Source organism: Anas acuta, chromosome 13, assembly GCF_963932015.1.
Source record: "Anas acuta chromosome 13, bAnaAcu1.1, whole genome shotgun sequence".
Classification (NCBI taxonomy): domain Eukaryota; kingdom Metazoa; phylum Chordata; class Aves; order Anseriformes; family Anatidae; genus Anas; species Anas acuta.
The window spans coordinates 32,905-51,487 of NC_088991.1; the positions used below are offsets into that span (position 1 = coordinate 32,905).

Consider the following 18,583-nt stretch of genomic DNA (forward strand, 5'->3'; position numbering starts at 1 on the left):
ATGGTGGCTCGAATGTTGGCTTAATATCTGCTTTCCATACTAATGATTCTTACTCCCTCAGGAGGACATAAGTGGGCCATGCAGCAAAGACTTAAAACATCTGAAGAAAATTGTGAAAAACACTGTGTCCTGCATAGCTCTGCAGGGTTTTTGAGCTACATGCTGTGGCTCAGTATCTGATTTGGCTTGTACGTTGCCAAGAGCAGCAGTGGAAAGCTATGAACTGTGTCCCATTCTTTACAGTAAACTGTTTTACATGCGAGAATCTTCATACTGAGGATGAACATCTGTCAGAAGGCTTACAAAAATATCTCAGAATGTTAGGAAATTCTGAATAAATGTTTTCGGTATTTTCCTTTACCTTCATCTTCACCTCCAGCAGTCTGTTCTGCTTTTTTTGGGGGGTGGGTTGGTGTTTTTTTTTTTGTTTGTTTGTTTTTTGTTTTTTTAATAGCAAACTGTTGGTTAGAAGTAAGAGAGATCTTATAAAATGAACAGAACAATTGAATGTATAAAAGCATCAACATGATCAATCTCTGTTGGTTTTTAGCACATGTAAGACCTGGGGTAGTCTAGGAACATTGTCTGTGTTAGCTGTATGATGCAATTACAACTTCACCAGAATAAGCCCCTATCGTAGAAGTTATATAAGAAATAGATGCAGAGAAGCTTCTGGAGTTGAGATTAAGGAAAGATTAAAACCCAATGACAGTGACCACTTAATGTAGTCCTTCCATATAACAATGAGTGCTGTTGCAGACACCTGAAATCTGGAAGAGCATTGCAGTAAATAAAATGCAGTTGGCATATATATGGGAGATTACTTTAGAACTAATGCAAATAAAGCAGTGCCATGAGGAGCTGTGTATATTCTTCTATGAAGGGTAAAAGAATGCCTAGGAGTGTTGCAGAAGAAATTATTTCAAGTTAATGCCACTCAGCCAAGTTATAGGCTCCCTTGGGCCAACAGTACATTTGAATTTTTTCATTAGGAAACACCTGTGGTGAGAAATGGCACCCAAACAGGAGAAGGCTGTATGTGCTCTCCTCTTGCTGTTACTGACCATGCTCATAAAACTATCGGTGAGAATATAAGAAATTTTCCTTTAGCTTCTACACCTAGACTGCATGGTCAGAGTTTGCAGATTTTGCTCAGTAAAATCGCCACCTGATTCAACAAAAGATGCTTGCCTAAGAAGAAGCTTGTCAAGCCTGTAAGTCACTTGTCATGACTTAATGTTTGCCTTGGATATTTTGGAGAGAGAACAGTGACCCGCTGACAGGATGCAGCAGCATTGGCACTAGTAAGAGTTTGATCCTTGTGGTCCAGCATGAGCAGCTTTTAGCTAAAACAATGTTGTATACCAGTAACTTTCACAGGCTAGATACAGTCACTAAAGGAGAAATAGTAGATCTTATAGAAGACTTAAATGCCAAAACATTCCAGATCCCCAGGTCAGACAGTTTTCTCTGCAGTGCACAAGATTGGAAGTGGTGTCTCCTTAGGTCAGCGAGTATCTGCCTCATGTAGGTCTTAGGGAGCTGCTGAGGCTGTGTCTGGTTCCTGAATAGACCTGAGCCTGAACCCTGTTGTCCTTCAGCTCTTCTGAAAGCAGGCATCTTTGCCCTTTTGAGGAACTTTCTTCAACTATCTTTGCCTTTTTTAAGAAGGATTGCTTGTCTTTAGAAACTGGGCCCTGAGAGAAGAGTCTGTCTGCTTCACTAGACAGGTGTTTAGTGATCAGTGTATATGGATCAATTGCCTTTTCTCCTTCCTCTCTTGGGTCTCATTGCTCAGCTGTTGTGGACCCACTGTTTACCTTTCCTCCTGAAGCTTTCATCTATAGAAAATGGTCAAAGTTACACTGGGCTTTAGCGACCAGCAGAAAAGTAGCATGAGGTTGTCACTTTGAGGGTAGGGCAGCTGCCTGGAAATAGATTTACGTCATCTCAGGAAAAGGAAGCAGTTCAGGCTGGTGTGTTACGTAGTTGGCAGTGATCATTTCAAAGTCTTGAAAGCAGAAACATCTGCTTTTTGTGAGGAATCTGATATTCTGATTGCTTATTATTACAAGCCTTGTAAAGGATTTAGATTTCCAGCACCTGTTACCTAGAAACCAATCAGTCAAGGTTCAAACTGGGCACCCAACTGCTAATTCCATTAAACTGAGAACCCAAACTGCTGAAACACCCAGCTCTGGAATGCTTATGTCTTGGGAACTCTAAAGTCAGAAGGTTGTGGTTAACAAAGGGTGTACCATGTTAGGCAGCAACAGGGTAAATGTTTCCAGGACTGTTTTGGTTTTGTAACTTTAAGTGGAATTCAGACACAAGATTTCATTGGTTCAGGTCTTTAAATCTGTTTCTGCGCTCTGATGAAATTGATGAAACATGTTTTTAGTTCTGAAGTGCAAAATCAGATCCTTTAAACATTGCAGTGTACTGGCCATGATGGTAGTTCTTGGTCCACAGGAGACATGAGGTTGGCCAACACTTCACAGAGAAGGCTTCTGTGGTTCAGAACTGTATAGACACATACAGCATTACTGATAGCTGACAGGAACGGAGTATTTTCTTCAATGCTTGACACCATTTTCTAATTAATTTTGTAGAATAGATTGTATAACTGTGGATGGTACTTTTTTATATTTATTATCTAGCTATAAATACATGTGAAATTTGGTTAACTTAAAGGCCCAATCTGCTACTCACAAAGTGCAGGTGTAGCATCCTTTTCAATCTCCAGCCCGATGTTTCCCAATACAAATGCAGATTTAAGTCCCAATGCTATGTTAATTCAATGACAAATTCGCATTTTTGTTATTTTTTTTTTGTAACGGGCTCCAAAGCTGACAAGGAAAACTGTTGAAATAAACTCTAGGCTGTTTCTTCTTTTTCCACGTCTTGCTTCTCATCATTTTCAGGTGTTCCAGAGGCTGCTGTTTCATCAACACTGGGGTATTCGTTTGTCATGTTGCTTGATGGAACTGTGGTTGCAGGTATGTTTTCTTCGTTTGGTACCTGAACATACTCTGCATTGGATTGTTTCTGAGCCATTACTCTGCAGGGAGACAGGATGAGGATTGTAATTTCATGTATTGAAATCCCCTCTACACTAGAGTCTTTCAAATGAACATATCTTCGTAGTTTTGTCATCTGAACATTAACCCCCATATTATGAGGACTCTGTTACGAGAGCACCTGAGAAGGTACAAAATCTCTGTTAAGACAGAGATTGACAGTGGTGGATAATAAGTCTGATCAGTATCACTGGTTTAAGTGATTTTATTAGAAAAAAAAAAAAAAAGTGGGTTTTAGTATGTTTAAGTGCCAGCTCATTAAAGCAGAATGGGAAACTGAGTAGTGTTGGACAGTGTCTGAAAAGGGATAGCAAAATAAACTGGTTGGTGTGAGCTTTCAGGGAAATTGCATGCAGATCTGGTGTCCCATTCAAATACAAAAACATAAGGTACAGTCAGAAAAGAGCTATGAAAAGGCTGATATCTAGAAAAATATTTTTAGTAATAGATATGAATTCCATTTCCCTTATCAAAACAATAATAAAACTCCCAATATTTAAGTACTTTAACATGTAAAAAAGTATCAAATACTAGTGGGTTAATTCAAGGTACTAAGATTTATTAGGGTCCAAGCACTTAATCAGAAGTTAAAGCTACATCAGTTCAAAGCAGAAATCATGTGGATGAGGGGCCACTGGCCTGGATTAGCAGTAATGCCCATCAGGAAGTTTTAGACCTCTGCTATGGGGCAGTGTCCAGATGACATGACAATCTTTTCTGGCTCAGCTGCATGTATTAATTTAACGTTAAACATCATGGGGCTGACTGTGTAGCATATGAGATGATACCCTGAAGATTTTGCGATTTAGGAGAGAAATGAGCAACCAAAGCACAGAAAAAAAAAAAGACATTTCCAAAGCAGGATCAAAATGGACATTCTGGGCTCCATTCTTTGCTTAAGGCTAGTGGCTCCAGACATTTTAGATACGTTAGAGTATCCCAAGCATGTGTCCCATAGCCCTTTGTCATGTCTAGTAGTCAATTCTCTGAGAGAAACCCTTAGCTGCTATACTTTTTTGACTTCATCCACCTGTTATTAACAACCACCATAAACTTTTAAATACAAAGCACTGTTTTTCCAACCTATATTTTAGGTATTGTTTGGTAGTAGCTGCATGTAAACATAAGGAAGAAGGTAATGACCACCCATATTACAAGTGGAACAGCCTAAAAGTCACACAAAAGCAAATACTCCCACTTCAAAAGTTTTCTCAAGCCTTGTATTATTTACTCTTCTATAAATGTTTACAGTATTTATGTTTTACTTTAGCTCTGGTTTATCAGCAGTGCTTTACAGAAACAATTGTCTTAAAATCAAGCAAACAAACAAATTCTTACTGCATTTCATTACTTGATGACTTCTTTTTCTTTGCTTTCTTGGTTAAGACCCAGACGATAACACAAATGATAACAGCTGCCACAATTGCTCCAATTAATGCTCCAGCAACAATAGCACTGTCTGAATCTAGAAAGGAAAAAAATTTTTTTTTTTAAGTATTAATCCAGCAAAATCCCATAGAAATTTAGTGGAGGATCCTTTACCAGAAAGAAGGCATTCAGTTCAAAGACCTAAAAAACTAAGTACGTTTTTCCAGGAGAGAGGCCAAAGATACTCTAGGAAAACGAGAACTGGGCTTTTATGACCTTTTCTGCCTTCTTTCTTAACAGTTAGCACCCTACTCACAACAAGCCCCATGTTTATGACTGGCTAAGGGAAATATTGGGTTGTTAACACTGGCCGTAGTTGAAAGCCTTTGTTCTTCAATCCTTGCAAACAAAATCTGAAATTGAGGTTGCCTTTATCTCTGTTGCTCAGCTGCATGATCTGATTGTTTGTGAACCCTAAAAACCTATTTCCACTTCAGCACAGCTGCTAGCTCTGGCCTGCCATTTTCATTTTATAGACCACTGAGTAATTGAGTACTCATTTCAGGGACATATCTCATGATTGCTTATACAACATACACTTGGCTCTTGTTAAATGTTACTGTTCACATGAAAAATCTCCAAACAGATACGGTTGACTACTGCCTGTGTTTCCAAAAAAAAAAAAAAAAAAATCTGTTTCAAAGATATTACAGCATTTTCCTTCAAAGAGTATGTCATAGATCATATAAGTGATTATTTTCACTTACGCATTGAAGTTAGGTCAAGCTCACAGGTACTGTTCCCCATGACATTGCTGGCTATACAGCGGTAATATCCTGTTTCAAAGGTAGTGAGGTTGCCAATGTAAAGAATGCCAGTGTTTGGATCTGTGGCAAACAGAGAACAGGTACAGATTAACATTCGTATACTTTAGAGGGAAATGATTTTCTTTAGTTGGTATTACTGAGGGCTATTAAGAAAAACAGTACAAGCTAAAGGGTTTTCCCTTTATTCTTTCATTCTTTATATATATGTATTCTTTAAATCCAAAACATTTACTTTCTTTGACAATTACTACAGAGGATTCTGTTTGAACATATTAGAAGATGAGTAGTATGCCCATACTCTATAAGTAAGTCTGTCTAAAGTTTCACCAGCACTGATACTATTGTCATTGTAATTTCATAAATGAAAAGCTAACAGGTACTGAAGATGTTCAGGATGGATTTCTTAGCAACTGAATGAAAAATTGCCTTAATTCAAATGTAAGTTCACTCAAAATTCCAAAGGAAGGAAGATGTAAAGATATTAATATTTCTCCCATTTTAACATTGTTTACATTTAAGGTAATGGTTGGTATAGACAAGACTTTAATGTGCCACAGTTTTTATTAAAACAAACAAACAAAAAGTTTTTTTTTAACAATAAGAAAAAAATAGCTTTTTGTGACAGCCAATTTGAGTGTGTAAAAATATGAATTTGTGATACTGAACATCAGAAGAGGAGGGTAAGTTTTAACTGCCCTATGTGATGCAAAGTGTTTGAAATCCTAGCTGGTACTACAGCACTCTGGCTGTTGAGCATGGTATGGCAGTCCTGTAGTTACGTACTAAATTGCTCAGTCACAGGCGTGAGGGTACTGTCGTCTACTTTGTACCAGTGGTAGGTAGGGTGAGGCAATCCCTCTTCACATTTGCATAAGAGGTAGATTAGATGGCCTTTCTCTGGCATTCCTTCTATTTTGCAGAAAGGCTTTGATGGCTTGACTGTAAAAGAACAAGAACAGAGACATGAGTTCACACCCAGGGCTGCAGGCTTCCACACTGGGGTCTGTTTCTGTACTGCTGTAGTAAAGAATAAAACCACAGTTACAGATTTCTGTCCAAGAGCATAGTCTTGTTTGTGCATCTGACCAAAGGCTCTCCTGTAAAGACTTCAGTAATACTAAATATATACACGTGGCCTAGGATACATTTTTATTATCTTTTCTTCCTTTGCATGCTAAATAAATACTATTACAGGGATGGTGAGATGTTAGGCATTGATGGCAACTATCAGTTACTTATACTGGACCAGCCACTATACATTCTCTAGCATTTTCTGCCACATAGCAGCATCTTTCCCATCTTTCCTTCAGGGCATTGAAGCTTTTCCACATAAAAAGAGAGAGTCAAGGCCTGATTCTTCAGTATCTTGCAGTTGTGGAATAAATAAATCAACTATAGTTATGTGGAGAAAAGAGAAAAGAAAGAAAGAAAAAAAAAACAGTTTTGACAGTTTCCCTACTTTGTACACTGAAGATTTTGCTTCTGCTTACAGCTATTATTTTTCATTTCCTATGTCTAGGCATCCTGTTGTGGTTCTTTGGAGTAACATCACTGGGACTATACTGGCAATGAACACAGCTAAAGTTTACGTGCATAAGTTAGTTTTCATGGGAAAAGTACAGACTTTCCCTTAACTACTCCAAGATTTACTCTTTAGGGGATTTTAGATGAGAATTAATAATTGTACTGTGAAAAATGTGACTTTCAGGAAATGAATTTACACGTGTCTTTGTCCTATACACGGAAGATGGGCAAATGATACTGCAATCTCCTTCATAAGGGTTTGATTTGTACCTCTGACCAGGTATGCGTTCTCAGTACAAAAGCAATGGTTAGATGGAGTTAGTACAAACTTTTGACTTACTAGGAAATAAATGTCATTCCACTCTTTTTTCCTTCTTTCTGAAATTTTGGTCTTTGCTGGGCCTGGGGTTATGCTTAAAAGTAACGGCTTCACAGAGAAGTTGTCATTTACAATTAGAAGGCTTTTTATTTTAATCACAGAATCACAGAATTTCTAGGTTGGAAGAGACCTCAAGATCATCGAGTCCAACCTCTGACCTAACACTAACAGTCCCCACTAAACCATATCCCTAAGCTCTACATCTAAACGTCTTTTAAAGACTTCCAGGGATGGTGACTCCACCACCTCCCTGGGCAGCCTGTTCCAATGCCTCACAACCCTTTCAGTAAAGAAGTTCTTCCTAAGATCCAACCTAAAACTCCCCTGGCGCAACTTTAGCCCATTCCCCCTCGTCCTGTCACCAGGCACGTGAGAGAACAGGCCAACCCCCACCTCACTACAGCCTGTTTTAAGTTACCTGCAGAGAGCGATAAGGTTGCCCCTGAGCCTCCCCTTCTCCAGGCTGAACAAGCCCAGCTCCCTCAGCCGCTCCTCGTAGGACTTGTTCTCCAGGCCCCTCACCAGCTTCGTCGCCCTTCTTTGGACCCGCTCAAGCACCTCGATGTCCTTCTTGTAGCGAGGGGCCCAAAACTGAACACAGTACTCGAGGTGCGGCCTCACCAGAGCCGAGTACAGGGGGACGATCACCTCCCTAGCCCTGCTGGTCACACTGTTTCTTATGCAAGCCAGGATGCCGTTGGCCTTCTTGGCCACCTGAGCACACTGCTGGCTCGTATTCAGTCGATTGTCAACCAATACTCCCAGGTCCTTCTCTGCCTGGCAGCTCTCCAACCACTCATCTCCCAGCCTGTAGCTCTGCTTGGGATTATTGTGCCCCAGGTGCAGGACCCGGCACTTGGCCTTGTTGAACTTCATACAGTTGACCTCAGCCCATCGGTGCAGCCTATCCAGATCCTCCTGCAGAGCCTTCCTACCCTCGAGCAGATCGACACACGCACCTAGCTTGGTGTCATCTGCAAACTTACTGAGGGTGCACTCAATTCCCTCATCCAGATCATCGATGAAGATATTAAAGAGGACCGGCCCCAGCACTGAGCCCTGGGGGATGCCACTAGTGACTGGCCTCCAACTGGATTTGACTCCATTCACCACGACTCTTTGGGCCCGTCTATCCAGCCAGTTTCTAACCCAACAAAGCATATGCCATTCCAAGCCACGAGCAGCCAGTTTCTTGAGGAGAATGTTGTGGGAAACAGTGTCAAAAGCCTTGCTGAAGTCAAGGTAGACCACATCCACAGCCTTTCCCTCAACCACCCAGCGCATCACTTTGTCATAGGAGATCAGGTTCGTCAAGCAGGACCTGCCTTTCATAAACCCATGCTGACTGGGCCTGATCGCCTGGTGGCCCTGCAAGTGCCACGTGATGACACTCAAGATAATCTGCTCCATGAGCTTCCCTGGCACTGAGGTCAAACTGACAGGCCTATAGTTCCCCGGGTCTGCCTTCTGGCCCTTCTTGTAGGTGGGCATCACGTTTGCTAGCCGCCAGTCAACTGGGACCTCCCCCAATAGCCAGGACTGCTGATAAATGATGGATAGGGGCTTGGCCAGCTCCTCTGCCAGTTCTCTCAGTACCCTCGGGTGGATCCCATCCGGCCCCATCGACTTGTGCACATCTAAGTGCCGTACCAGGTCACCAACAAGTTCTTCATGGATAGTGAGGGCCACATCCTGGTCCCCATCCCCTTCCACCAGCTCAGGGTACTGGGTATCCAGAGAACAACAGGTATTGCCACTAAAGACTGAGGCAAAGAATGCATTAAGCACCTCCACCTTTTCCTCATCTCTTTATAACTAAGTTTCACCCCACATCCAGTAAAGGATGGAGATTCTCCTTAGTCCTCCTTTTTGTGTTGATGTATTTATAAAAACATTTTTTGTTATCTTTAACAGCAGTAGCCAGATTGAGCTCCAGATGAGCTTTGGCCTTTCTAATTTTGTCCCTGCACAACCTCGCAACAGCCTTATAGTCCTCCCTAGTGGCCTGCCCTCTTTTCCAAAGGTTATAAACCCTCTTTTTTCTCCTAAACTCAAGCCACAATTCTCTGTTCAGCCAGGCTGGTCTTCTTCCCCGCCAGCTCGTCTTTGATGATACTAATCAAACAGTATCATTCTTTTTCCAAAACGAACAATCTAGTGAACTTGAATAATTCCAGCTACCTGCTTAAATCAGGTAGCTTTTCGAGAGTACAAAGTAAATCTGAAGGCCTCTCCGGGGGGGACCATGAGATTTTGCTGTAGGTCAAGCAAGTGTGGCTGCTGAGTGGTATCAGGCCAGGTCTGCTTCGTCTGGAAGCTAGATGGCACCACAAGCTCTGCCTGCTTTCAAAGCCCTCGGAGAAAAGCTCTGCGTCAGTACCCAAGTGAGCCCTTCTTTCTGCATCACAGGCCTTGTTCATCACAGCCCCGTCATTCCCTCTGCTGCTGCTTATTTTGAGGCGTGAATTCTTTTTGTAATAGGGCAGGAAAACTACAGTACAGCAGTACAGAGAAAAGGCACTTACCCAGCACATTGACAATCACTGATTTTTGGCTCTGGCCAGCATCATTCAGTGGGCTGAAAACTTCACAGGTGTAGGAACCAGTGTCAGAGGGCTGCATGTTGGAGATTGTTATCGATGCGTTCCCTGGACCTGTTGCAGCTGTGATCCTGTTCTTAAACTCTCCATAGGAGTAAGACTGTCCTCCTGAATAATAATAGATCTGTGGTAGAAAACCCATTGTTAGTTTCAGAACAAGAGATCTTACTGCCACTTTGTTTGCTACTTGTAACTGGATTATGGTTGATTTTTGATTAAGTGAAGCAAGGTCACCCCCTTTCTTGCACCTTTCCCCAAGAAAACAGAGATAAACATGTGGTACATTTGCATGTACATTTCTAATGGTTCTTAGATGACAAACTTTTCAGGACAGGGATTTTTTTCATTGTATAAATGGACAGTAGCTATTTTTTGTAGGTCCTTCAGTCACAGACTTAAGATCATTGACCATCGTATGACAAATCTGTGTACAAATGCTAAGTTATGCACAATTAATAGTGGCACTAATTGAAGCACTGATCATTTATGGTATTATTAATATGCAGCTTAGTAGAAGATTATGACAGGAATGGATTTGTCATTGCAAAAAGGGGGTGGCTGCAGAGCTTTCCAAATATAGAAGCTAGCAAACAGAGAACTGAAATGAATCCACATGACATAGCAAACAAGGTGCCTGATCTGTCTGCCGTGAATTTGGAAGCAATAATAGTGCAGTACAAGAACACCAGCAGAATCATCACACATGCAGTTAGAGCAACTATTCTGTTCTTGTTTGTGTGATCAAGATCAGAGCCAGTGTCATGAACTATCTTTTTTTTTTTTTTCTTTTGAGTTTATAGCGTAGATGGAAGTCAAGAACAGCTGTTGGCTTCAGTGCTTGAAGTCATACCTGTTTGGGACCAAGAAGTTCCCCTTTTACTATACAGTAGTAAACTTTTGCAGAATTAAAGGCATGGTAAGCAAAAATGTCTCTAAGGAATGCAGCATTTAAATTAAAATTAGCTGTTTAACATTGATGGATTTCACTGATTTCAGTAGCATGAATTATACTTAAGAGCACTCTGGGAGCAGAGTTGGCCTCACAAGCTTATGAGCCCAAACTCGTTGGCTGAACAGAAGGATAAATTGTGTTCATTATGGAGACTGGTTGGTAGTTTGAGACTTGTGCCTTGAGCTGTGAATACTTCATCTGCTTTGGGGTGAATATAATTGTTCTCAAGGAGTACGTGCACACTGTCCTGTCTAACTCTATTGGGAAATCTAGATCTGGAAGAACAAAGCTAATGTGAAAGACCATGGAACGTTAATTACTTCTGTCAGATGTTACTAATAGTATTATATATAAGTGGCAGTGCTTGGGATAAGCAGTATGCTCCCCAGTGCACAAACACCATTTCCTAGGCAAATGGAGTGGCTGCAGCACAATCCATAAACAATTTTCTCACACTGATGAGTGGTAACCGTACAGAATTACAGGTTGGCACCCAAATGGATCTAACATTTGTCCCACTGACAGTATTCTGGAATCAGCACTGTAAATGTATTTATTGAAGTTGGACCCGACAACATGTTTTTAATGGAAATAGTTGGAAAATGCTTGTAGGAAAAAGTTTCACAGACTGGTGTAAAATGCCATTCATGCCTGACTAATATCAAAAGTTCTTTTTTGTCAAAGCTTCCTGCCTGTAGGGACACTGCAAATCCCCAGGCAAGGAGTATAATTTGCTTTACTTTGCAGATCAACTGATTGCCTTTTGAATTAAGAATATTTATTCTTAATTCTATTTATCCACCCTGATACAGTGTTGACTGAAATCTTTAAGCAATGTTATCTCAATGCCTTTATTAGCTTAAGGCAAGCTACACCCCAAAACTGCCTGAACATAGCTGGTGTATGCAGTGATAAAGCTTTGAAATGAAGGTCAAAACACAAGGCTGTACAGCACCAGCAGCCCCGGTACTGCAGCTTGGCCCCATCTCAAGTGCAGTTTTGTCTGCTTTCCAGCCAGGCTTGATCTGTCCCTGCCCAAGGATTGCAAACACCAGGTACAATTGATGCAGGGCTCTGAGTACCAAAGCTACTACATGTGCTGCCAGCACGTGGGAAACTGGTGTTACAGCGAGGAAGGATAACAGCTTTAATGTTAGCACAGCGTGGGCTTTGTTAGCAGTCTGCAAGACTGCTGGAGAGACTCTCCAGCTTCCATTTTTGCATGCAAGCCCATCAGGTTTAAAAGTGGCTTTCTGCTTTGCTAATATAAAACTGATATACCTGTAATTAAAAAAAGCTATTGGCTGCACTTCTTTCATTCTCTACTTACCGTAGTACAAGCAAAAACAGAACGTTATACACTGCTCAGTTCAAGAGTTTGAAGTTACAGAACCTGTGAATTCTGACCTCAGGCTTCTCTTAAACAGATATTCCTCTACAGATCACAGCAGTGATGGATTTGTGCCTCCTCTTACTTGGTAGTGTGATGGTCATTTGAGTAGGGTAAGGGCAGGAGCTTCCATCAGCTTCATACTAACATGAAATTCAGTTGCACAATGTCTTATACGAAGTAGTGCCTGATTTGCAGCAGTGTGAGAGGAGACACAGGTCCATTGTATTCTTTCCTAGGGCTTAACTATTGAAAAAAGGTCTAAATTCTCTTCAGTCTACCTCAGAGCCATTTGGGATTTATGCCTGCTGTGTGCCAGCTCAGCTACAGCACATGTTCCTGGGAAACAGGTCTGGCACTGCGAGTTGTAAATGCAGTCAGAGCATGCCAGTAAACAACACAGAGGAGCAAGTGCTCCCTGTGAGTGTGATGTAGTTCATCTGATGTCAGGGTGAATTACGCATCTAAGCCCTCATACGACACACTGCGAAATTAATCCCCAGTGCTCTTTCTTCCTTTCTGAATGGACACAGAGGAAATATTTTGTGTACAATGTTAAATCTGAGGCAGGTGTCAGCACAGCAGAGAATATTTGTTCTCTTTGTGGATTTAAACTGAATCTTTTAGTATTTTTGTTGTTGTTTGAACTATGAATATATAAACACAGTTGAGCAGCTTAAGGAAATCCACTCAGTTCCCCTGCAGGCTCCTGTCCTTTCTCTCTTTTGCTCCTGTATGATGCTTATCTCACTAGCTGTGGAGTTCATTGCCTGAAGGAAGGTGGTAAACACCAAAAAGGCTGAGTAATGTTGTGATTAATTACCGAGTGTGTATCTTGTCCCAGAGGTATGATTGGGTTGTGTACACAGGAAATTTCATTTAAGAGGGACATGTTTCAGTTAATTGGCTGCGAATTTGTAGCCCATTTTAAACAATACACTCAAAATTAATATTTTAAACCCTTGTATAAAAAGTTTGTATATTGTCCTTAAAAACATCATGTTTATGCTTTCCAAAAAAAAATATAGGAAAATATTTGCAAAAATGTATCTATGCCATTTCAAAAGTCAAAAACTTGTTTTCTGTGGAAGATAGAGAAAGCTTTTTTTTTTTTTTTTTTTTTGGCAACTGACAGCTGATATCCCTTCCCACAAGTATGCATCTCATTGACATTTCTTTCCATTTCACCTGAAATATCCTTAAAATGTCTACATGGGAAAAGTATATATGTAGTCAATGGCAGTCCTTTGCCAGAGGCCTTTTTAAATCAGCGTGATAAATATGTTTAAAGTCCAGTATCTTGAATGTAAAAAGTACCCAAGAAATCTGCTGTGTTCTCTGTAAAAATAAGCACTTAATGTCCTCAAGCAAACCATGAGCAGCTATAGTGAAGTCGATGATTTACCAGTGGAAAAACAATACTGTGGATGTAGTAATGGTTGCTACTTCTAATTACCAGCTTGTTTGCTCATGCAAGTTTTTATATAATGATGCCTTTTCACATTTCAAGGGAGCAGCTGCCTCAGATGACTAATCAAATAACTGACAAAAAAAAAAAAAAAAGTGAGATTATCACTCCTAAAAATGCTGTCCCTAATAACTCCACAGTCTGAAACAGCAGTTTCTGCAAAACAGTTAAAAGCTGTCCAGAAAGTCCATCCTTGACCTTGGAAAGGATTGCAGTTTGTTCTCTAACTTGTGGGGAGGGTTTGCTTAACGCCCCGCGGTGTCAGCAGTCATCCCTCCTGGCTTTCTATGGCAATGGCATGGTTACTCTGTGTCTCCAGAGTCGCAGCGTCTGCTACAACCAAGAGGATTTGGTCTCATAGCGTTCCAAGGCAGTTGAACTATTTGTGTACCTGTTCAGGGAATATGGGTTACAAACAGAACAGGGAAGGAAGTGGGAATGGTCATGCTAGTTTGGAAGAAAATCTTGGTAACCTCGATGCTGGAGGCAAGGTCATTTGTGTTGTGAATTCAGAAGGATCTGGTACATGAAATCACACATCCTTTTCTACCTTCACCTGACTTGTGGGAAGGCTGTTCCCCTTCTTGTGTGATGGTAAAGAAAGTGCTCACCTGAAGAGGAAGCAGTTGGCAAAGCTGTGTTGAGGGTTTTTGAAGGCTGCCAGATATCTGGCAGAAAAGAAAAAAACCATCTAAAGTTTGTTTATGCAGCATCTCCCATAGAGCAATCTTGTGCCTTGGTGGGTAGAGGACACGTGTGAAAAAACAGGCAGAAAATTAGAAGAAACATGCCTCCATCTGCTTCCTTTCCCTTCTTGGGGCTGGACAAATAGATGCTAGAATTAGTGTAAATGTGCGTCTTTCAAATGGCTTTGGATGGACTCAGTCCAGGTCAGCGTTCCTGCCATCCCCCGGTGCCATCACACCACATTGCTGTTTTGCCTAGTGCATCTGGGTGTCAAACTTGTAAAAGCAGATGTACTTGAAGATGTGTTACAAAACATCCCACTTAATCTGCACAGTAGCCTTGACGTCCTGACGGTGAGGCAGAACCAGGACATGGCTTCCTGTCTAATACCTGCCTTCCCTCCCCCAGCCCATCTCGCTTTCTCCCACCAGCAGATGCAAAGCTGGAGCATCCTGTCTGATGACGTTTCTCTAGGCTGATGTATTCAGCATCTCATTCTGATTCACAGCCCTTGCCTGGAGAGCTGTAAAGCTCAGGCACTCGGAGGCATTCCGGCCCCAGCAGCGTGTTGTTCTATCATTTTCTCTTTGTCATTTTCTCAGGCTACCATAAAAAGAACTGTTGAAGTCTCTTTCTCACCAATAAGTGCAAAAGGAGATGTTATCAACTTCAGCAGATAGGTATCATCATCTCTTTCTGAATTCTGAGTACAGACAGAATTTATAAAATAACCAGGGAAAAATATGTATTCATCTTTCCCTTAAGCATCTTACCGTCTAATCAGAGAGCAAATGCTGCACTCTCCAAGTGTTAATTAAAGCCCAAGGCGCAGATTCTGAGCTTGCTAGATAAGCGGGCAAATGCTCACATGTGCGTTGGTTTCGTTGACGTGTGCCATGTGACTGAGCCTGGCCCCAAATGCATTTGCTCATCCACAGCTGCTTTCTACACATTTTTAGTGGAACTTTGATCTGCCAGACTGCAGCAGGGATATTCTGCCCTACATTACTGGGATTTTTGTCATGGGTAACCGAGGATGACTGGAAACCTCTTGTCACAATTGCACATTGGTAGAAGAAAGAGATGGAGTCAGAAGCCTTTAGAGAATTAATCACTCCGCAGCTTTAACTGGCGCAAAATGCTTTGGAGGATCATCTCTTTCATGTTCTCACAGTGTCATTCTTGTGGCTGAACTATTAGTGAGTAATTTCTACAGCGTATCAAGCACAAACATGCTTTCTCAGTGCCTTTGGCAGTTATCAGACCTCAATGTGCTTTGGGCTGCACCCTGTACTTCACGGTGAGACAGGAATCCCACTCAAAGAGGGTTTGGAAGGGATTCTGGCTGGGACAGCGGCCAGCTGATGGCTGAGAGGAGGCTGGTTCAGCAGGCAGCTTTGTGTTCCTCTGTACGTCACAGCCCAAAATGTCACGTTCTAGAGGGGGGATCGAGGAGGAATATTTTTTCTCTCTGTAAATATCTAGCCCCAAATCTGGGCTATTCAGACTTGCGCACATTCAGCCCAGAGGCTCCTGGTGTGTGGACATGCTATTCAGATACTCTTTGGGTAGAATATTCTCAAAGGATCAGGTACTAGTTCAGCCACTTGAATAGCTGTGGGAATAAAGCAACAGCTACTTCCAGAATAATTCTGATAGAGGAAAATGCAGTAAAAATTAGCGTGAGGTAAAAGCTCTGAGTGATGCATCTGATTGAGCTCATCTCAGCTATGTGCTGTTTTTAGGATTTTAACCCAGAACATAATTACAAGTTTTATAGCAGTATAAATCTAGCAGAAGCTATTTAGCTCTTTTTATGTTGTTGTTAAGATTGTTTGTTTTTTGTTTGTTTGTTTTTTTCTTACCTTGTATCTCCAGCTACATCTTCCCCGTGCATCTGTCACATACACCATCTTTTGACAATGACTGACTGACTTTTCATCCATACTCAGAATACCGTGACACGGGGAGTGCTGTATTTGAGTAAAAATGGGCTGGTCTGAGAGTTAAATGAGACTGGAAATGTGCCCCCAAAGTCCAAGAGCCTGTTCTCTACACAACTCCCCTGAAGGCAGCGGTGCTGTTCACAAGGGCAGGGTGCCTCATGCTCAGCACGTTGTGCAGATGTCTTAAGCCCTGAGTAACAGAGTGGGATGCGATACCATCTTATTGCTGAGTTCTACCTAAAATTAGGCAAATAAGTGTCCTACTGGCTCCAAACACATAAGTTACAACCTGATCTTTTTCTACTTGTCTCCACTCTCTTTTTTGCTCTGTTGTCTGCATAAGCATGCCAGTTTATTTGACCTTCTCTCTGCAGACTGTCACCCCAGCACCAGAGAGAACCACAAGCAGCCAACAGCAACCCTAGTGGCATCCAGGAATTGCTCTGACTGCACTGAGAGCAGGGTCTGTATTCCCTTCACTGGAGGTATTGCCTTTGCTTTCTGCCATTAAATGAAGCTGTGTTTTTTGGTGCCTGCAGGGTCACTGAAGTGTTAGATAAGACTTGGTTTTAAAAACATCACCCTTAGGCAAAACAAAATGCTCATGTATCAGAGAGGCCCCTTCCAGTAAGTTATCTGTAGTGCTCCAGGCAGTGCTTTGCAGAGGCTTGTCTTCACTTGGGGGCTGGATTGGGCTGCTGTGCTCCAAGACAGCGTCCCCTGCAGCACTGACAGCCCCTGCAGCACACGACCTCAGGCATCTGTGACTGGAAGCATGTGTGGTGGGCTCTCAGGACCTAGTCTTGCCCCTTGCTGCTAAATGACACTTCCTTGGTAGCACAGATAGGAGAAAAATGCAGAGCTCCCTCGGGATGAAAGCCAATATACAGAATAAATGGAAGATACCATTGCTACAGGCTGCTACACTCCTTCCCTCACTATCATCCCTCAGCAGTTTTGCCAAAGCAGTGTTAATGTCATCATTTGCAAGTATTTCAAGTTAGTTTTTTTTAAGAGAACGATTCCATGAGAGGCGTATCAATAATTCACCCAGCATCTCTTGCAAACAACAGCCATTCCTTTCCTTTACTCCTCTAGTTAACTCAAAATTTCATCAATAATACTGCAGCGAGCATATCTTGGGTAGCCATGCAGAGTCTCTGATAATTTCACTTGCTTTAACTGTGGGTGGCCTGGGCTGGACGCTCAAGGTGTGATGCTGGTTGGGTTCAGGACTTGGATTTAGGTTTGCCAGGCTGCAGCCTCGCCTGTGCAGAGTCAACAGAAAGCTTCAGTCTTTCAAACATTTATTTAGGTGCTTTATACTGAGGTCAGCCGAGTGACTCAGAGCATAAAATGAAGCACAGGTGTAGATCTTAGCAGGAGCTGTGACTCTACCTTAGGAAGCAGACCAGGCTGTGATATATTCTGTTACTCTGGGTGAGCTGAATAAGTACTTTTTGCCTCAGTTTGTCTCTTGGTAAAGTACAGAGAGTTGGGTAGTTGGAAATTTCTCAAGATCCTTGGCTGGGAGCAGCTATTTAAAAATAAAATTCATCATTAAAAAGACATATTGCTAGGGTGAAAAAGACCAAAAAAAAAAAAAAAAAAGTAAAAATACACATAACTTCCCATTTTCCATTAATTGACATTTACAGTATTTAGTTCAAATAAAGAGAATTACTTCCACTGGTGGAACTTCTCAGGATATGAGCAGAATTAGGCTCCAATTAGAGAAAAGTTTAATATTCCTCACTACATATATCTGCACTGTCTTCAAACCAGCCCAGCAAACACCTGCCTTTCCCCTGTTTGCTGCCTTCCTTCTCATCGCAGTGTCAGCGAGCAGCCGGCTGTTTGCGGCATCTCCTCCCCGCCCGTGTAACTGCCATGGCTTTTAGCTGCTGAACACCTGCACCAGCATTGTGGCAAAGGGGAACAGGATATGAAAACACCACAACAAACAGCAAAGCACGCCAGACAGCTTCACAAAGCAAGCGCTGGGAAGCATTGGGTCTGTGCACTGATGTACAGTGCTGCCTAAGCTTGCAGCAAGGTAAAATCTGTGGCTGAATACTCCGGGGTGTTAAATTAGCACTGGCACCAGTCCTCACACTGATCTTATTGATTTCCTTCGAAACAGAACTGCGACTGAGCTCACATATCTCAGAACACTGCAAAATTTGTAACATGACGGTATAAAACAATAACATTATTTTTAAAAGGACACCTATGGCCTCCATACTTAATATATATATAATGTCCTAAAATCTAATAATCTAAAGCTCAGACTCATTAATCTTAAAAGCCAAAAGAATCTTAATTTGAATCTAAAGAATCTAAATTTGCCTTAATTAATTCT

At 41.7% G+C, this 18,583-nt stretch overlaps 2 protein-coding genes across 3 annotated transcripts in view; one reads left to right on the forward strand and one right to left on the reverse strand.

Moving 5' to 3' along the window:
• Positions 1 to 403: 403 nt before the first annotated feature.
• VSIG1 (V-set and immunoglobulin domain containing 1) overlaps positions 404 to 18,583 on the reverse strand; it is a 32,887-nt gene continuing 14,707 nt past the window's right edge. The window contains exons 3-7 of one of the 2 annotated variants that reach the window (XM_068696567.1): positions 9,704 to 9,902; positions 6,059 to 6,214; positions 5,216 to 5,335; positions 4,419 to 4,545; positions 404 to 3,061 (exon numbers count right to left, since the gene is read on the reverse strand). In XM_068696567.1, coding sequence (XP_068552668.1) covers positions 2,878 to 3,061; positions 4,419 to 4,545; positions 5,216 to 5,335; positions 6,059 to 6,214; positions 9,704 to 9,902 — 786 coding nt within the window. In that variant the 3' untranslated portion in view covers positions 404 to 2,877. The remainder of the gene's footprint in view (positions 3,062 to 4,418; positions 4,546 to 5,215; positions 5,336 to 6,058; positions 6,215 to 9,703; positions 9,903 to 18,583) is intronic. The other variant, XM_068696568.1, reaches the window with a different exon arrangement.
• Positions 16,611 to 18,583, forward strand: part of LOC137863460 (synaptotagmin-like protein 2) — a 57,689-nt gene continuing 55,716 nt past the window's right edge. Inside the window, exon 1 of the mRNA XM_068696559.1 lies at positions 16,611 to 16,706. The gene's annotated coding sequence lies outside the window, so the exon portion shown is untranslated. The remainder of the gene's footprint in view (positions 16,707 to 18,583) is intronic.